The sequence below is a fragment of the Diaphorina citri genome, unplaced genomic scaffold (assembly GCF_000475195.1).
Source record: "Diaphorina citri unplaced genomic scaffold, Diaci psyllid genome assembly version 1.1 scaffold120209, whole genome shotgun sequence".
NCBI classification, from domain to species: domain Eukaryota; kingdom Metazoa; phylum Arthropoda; class Insecta; order Hemiptera; family Psyllidae; genus Diaphorina; species Diaphorina citri.
Genome location: NW_007497146.1, coordinates 5,319 through 10,090, shown reverse-complemented (window position 1 = coordinate 10,090; position 4,772 = coordinate 5,319). Strand labels below are relative to the sequence as shown.

The window sequence follows — 4,772 nt, the reverse complement described above, 5'->3', positions numbered from 1 at the left end:
AGCTAAAAGCGGGGATCCAATGAGGAAATGGCCTGGAGATAAATAGTCCACTCCATCGTTAGGATTAGAAGAAATAGCGCAGAGTGGTCGAGAATTGAGAATTCCTTCGATTCTGATCAGGAACGTATTCAGTTCTTCAAAGTTCCAGTTATGTCCCTCGAGAACATGCCGGAAATGATGTTTTACAGACTTGACGCCTGCCTCCCACAATCCTCCGAAGTTGGGAGCACTAGGAGGAATGAATTGCCATTTTATCTCCTTGGAATGTAGATGATGCACAATTTCATCACTATGAGTCTTCAAAAAGGTTTGAACATCCTTGAGATAGGATGCGGCACCCTGGAAATTTGTGCCATTATCAGTGAACAAACAGGTCGGTAGTCCACGTCGTCCAACAAATCTATCCAAACAGGCTAAAAACGCTGGAGTAGACAAGGAACTTACAAGTTCCAGGTGAAGGCACTTGGTGGCCATGCATACAAAAATGGCGAAATAGCATTTATCTAATGGTGAATTCCGTCTTGGGCCAGTCTTGTATGTAAAGGGTCCTGCGAAGTCGATACCCACATTGATAAATGGGCGTCCTTGACTATAGCGAGAAATCGGAATGTCTGCCATAACAGGCTGACGCATTTTGGGTTTCATTTTGAAACAAAAGATACACTTGAAGAGCAGCTGACGAATTAGATTTCTCCCTCCAATTATCCACCACTGACGTTGGATAACAGACTGAACCACTTTTGGTCCACCATGTAGGGTCCGGTCATGGGCATCCCACACGATCAAGGTTGCTAAATGAGATATCTTCGGGAGCAATATCGGGTGCTTGGCTGATTCAGGAAGAGGTGCGTGAGTCAATCTCCCCCCCACAGCTAGTATCCCCATGGAATTGATAATAGGAGATAGTGATTGTAGATTTGAAGAGCATAATTTCCCCTTCTCCACTGCTTTCAAGTCATCAGACAGATACCAAGATTGTGAAATCTTTACACAGGTAAGCATAGATTGTTCGATCTCTTCCACCGAAAGATGACTGACATTCCTTTCAGTAGGTTTCCGAAGGTTATGGATGAACCTAAGCACATAGGCCATTACTCGCTTGAGCTTCCCCAAGGAGGAAAATTTTTGAATCACATTCACAAGATAGTCATCTTTGGTTTCGGTGACAAGAACATTGACACTAGGTTTCAATTCTGGAAGACATTGTTCCACAGTATCAAGAGGCTTTGGCCAAAAATCAGGAGCTGAACGTAAGAACGCTGGGCCTTTAAACCACAAGTTATTATCCACCAATTGAGAGGGCAGAAGGCCTCTACTGGCAGGATCGGCACTATTTTTCTCTGTAGATACATGTCTCCATTGACTTGGTTTGGTTGATTCTAAGATCTGTGCCACACGGTTGGCCACATAAATTTTCAAACGGAAAGGTTGAGTTTTCAGCCATGACAACACAGTATAGCTGTCAGAAAACAAATATACTTCATTGATTTTCACCCTGGCATGGATAAAATCCAAGGATTTTATTACTTTTACCAGTAATAATGCAGCAGATAACTCTAGTCTGTTGATGGTCTGGACCTTGAGAGGGGCAACTCGGGTCTTGGCCCTCACCAAATGGGTAGTCACATGATTAGAAGAATCACACACGCGAAGATACACAACGGCCCCATAGGCTGCACCAGAAGCATCTGCGAAGCCTAGGAGATCCACAGTTTTAACATTCTCAGTTAGAATGTATCTAGGTAGCTTTATTTTGCTAAGAAGATGTAATTGAGAAGAAAAGGTATTCCATTTGTCTTGAAGGTCTTTAGACAAAGGGGAATCCCAGGAAAGATTCTTTTCCAACCACAACATTTGCATGAAGACTTTCATCCAGACTGTTACTGGACTTAGATATCCATTTAAGTCATAAATGGACGCCACGATGCTCAAAACTTTTCTTTTGGTTAATACTTCAGATTCGGGAGAAACGGTGAAAAAGAAGACATCATCCGCTGGGCACCATTTGACACCCAATAATTTAATGGTTTCGCTCGAGTCAAAGGAATGAGACATCTCACACTCCTCGGACGGCAGATCAGCAATGACATCATGATTTGATGACGCCCATTTGCGAAGCTTGAACCCACCAGCTCCAAGCAAGGAGATCAGTTGGTTACGCAATGCCAGGACCTCCGAGACATTTTTGCCACCCGTAATAATATCATCGACATAAATGTCCTTGTCAACCACGGAAGCTGCTAACGGATATTTCTCTCCTTCATCAGTCACAAGTTGTTTCAATACACGTTGAGCTTGATATGGACTGGAAGGTAGTCCAAAAGTCACAGTTGTGAGCTCATACTCAATTGGTAGGTTTGACACGTCATGCCACAGAATATGTTGGTACGAACGATCAGGTTTTGCCAGCCAGATAGAACGGTACATACACTGTATATCACTAGTCAGTGCTATGGCATTCAGCCTGAAAGCAATCAACAAGTCTCCAATGTCAGATTGGAGTTTGGGTCCAACCATGAGAGAGTCAGAGAGACTTTGATTGTTAGTACCCTTGGTATTTGGGTCAAAAACAACTCTCAATTTAGTTGTAGAAGATGTTTCCTTGTAGACACCATGATGAACAAGTAGATAGTCTGTAGGTTTTTCAGCCACTACCATATGTCCTGCATCCAAGTAGGTTTGTAAATTCTCTTGGTACAAGGTTTTCACACTAGGATTTTTATCCAATCTCTTAGTCAAACTTTTCAAACGTTGAAAAGCCAGTTCTTGATTTGATCCCAGGTTAGGGGGTCCATTAGTTTTGAATGGAAGGTGAACAATATATCTTCCAGTTTCATCTCTTGAATGAGTTTTGGAAAAATGTTCCTCACATTCTAAATCTTCAGGATTGTTGATTTTAACATTTTCATTTACTTCCTCTATTTCCCAGAAACGTTGCAACTGTGTTTCCACCGGGTCTTCAATTTCAGATATGAAGAGAGAAGTACACGGAGTCTGTGGAGTGAAGTTGGAGTTTTCACTGACTTTTCCCATGAGAAGCCAACCTAGCTTAGTGGGAATAGCGGATGGAGTTCCTTGGATAATAGGATGAGAAGAAATAATGAGATCAGCGTAATGTTCAGCACCAATCAGCATATCAATATGTGAACTAATTTTCTTATCAGTGTATGATAGGTCTGCCAGCTGAAGATGACCATACTCTTGAAGTACGGAAGCCGGAACATTGGACGTGAGGTCAGAAGCAATTTTTGGTAAAATCACTGAGCGAACCTGCAAGGGATTGCTAGACGACAATTGGGGATAAAGGCTGAATGGGGTTGAATTGCGCACACAATTCTCCCCCCTTTGACTTCACTGGGTGTGTTGATCCAATCCCGTTACCTGCAGTTGGACAGGGCTGTCTAGGGAGCTTTATTATTTGTGCTACCCGGTTCAGTGATGGCGGAGATCTGCGAACCTGGAATCTACCACACAGCGAACAAGGAATCCACTCCTATTTTACATCCTTGGATCTGTATGGTTGCCGTTCCAAGAAGGAATGTATGCAATACCAGCCACTCTTACACGTGGAGTGATACATTATGTGGACTAGATTGAGCCCCACACTTACCAGATGTTTAGCCGGTCTCGAATGCCTCCTTGATGAAGCAAGCTGTGATGCGTTTTTATGCACAGGTTTTGGCAGGAAAACTTAGAATACATTCTGTACTTGAATGATACACTTGAAGCAGTCCAAAAAAGAGTTTAAGATTTTTAACTATCTCAAACCTTTGATTCGGGACAGGTGCCTTGAACTTGGAAACAAAACTTAGTTTGATGAAAGTTATGCTGACAAACTGAACCATTTTAAATGTTTCAGAGTAGTGTATCCGGTGGTAGGAATGCTCTCTCGGGTTGAACATGGGTCATAAGCATCTTTGAAGGAATGTTTTGGTTTAGTGCTAATTCAGGCATTTCAGTTCTAGAATGTTGACCTTGTTTTTCACAAAGTTGATCAAATCAGAAAAGTGGGAAACTCCTATCCTTGGGCATCTTGTTCGAACTCCCAAAGTCGTTTTGGGGTCCAGGACACGAAGACCCAAATGTTAAGTAGAATAAAACCTCCAAATTCACAATCCAATGAGCGAATAGATTCGACAACAATGTGGAACATGATTCCAGAAAGGGGCGAAGGAGGTGCAAGGGCGGGAGCTCAACCCTGGTAGATCTGTTGGAAACGCAGATTGGTAGAAAATCCGAGCCCAATTGTGTGATTACAGATAAAATGCCTGCCCTTGCCAAAATGCACGCTTCTTTGAGAATAACGAAGGATCTACAAGCAGAGGATTATTTGTATTTAGCCCTATATAATATGTGTAAATGCTCTTGCAGAGAGTAACGCGTATTGTGCTTGCTATTCGGACAGTAAGGCTGAGCCTTTTAGGTACGGTTTCAGATAATGAAAAAACTTTTGGATTGAAGCATTAGGTGTTCAGGCAATTATCGAAACATTTACAGTTCATCAAATAGGGATTTATCACGATGGATCAAATCGGTATATATTTCCCATCGAAAACTCTCTTAGTTGACACCTCGTCGCTATCTCATGGCGAGTTCGTGACCTAGTTGAGTTTGTCTTGTCCATGGGTGAGTTGAATGCATTTTGCTTGGACGTCAGCAGTTTATAGTCAAATGATCCGGCCTCATAAGCCTTAAGCTGGAAGGAAAAGCTTCTTCAATATGCCTTTGTACTTTGCAAAAGTATCGCACTCCTTTCCTATTTCATCCAGCTG

The 4,772-nt window shown here is 42.4% G+C and overlaps 1 protein-coding gene across 1 annotated transcript in view; it reads right to left on the bottom strand.

Annotated features, from left to right (window-relative positions):
- Positions 1-4,772, bottom strand: part of LOC113473828 — a gene marked incomplete at both ends in the record, with an annotated part of 19,946 nt that overhangs the window by 10,052 nt on the left and 5,122 nt on the right. Inside the window, one exon of the mRNA XM_026833272.1 lies at positions 87-3,270. Coding sequence (XP_026689073.1) covers positions 87-3,270 — 3,184 coding nt within the window. The remainder of the gene's footprint in view (positions 1-86; positions 3,271-4,772) is intronic.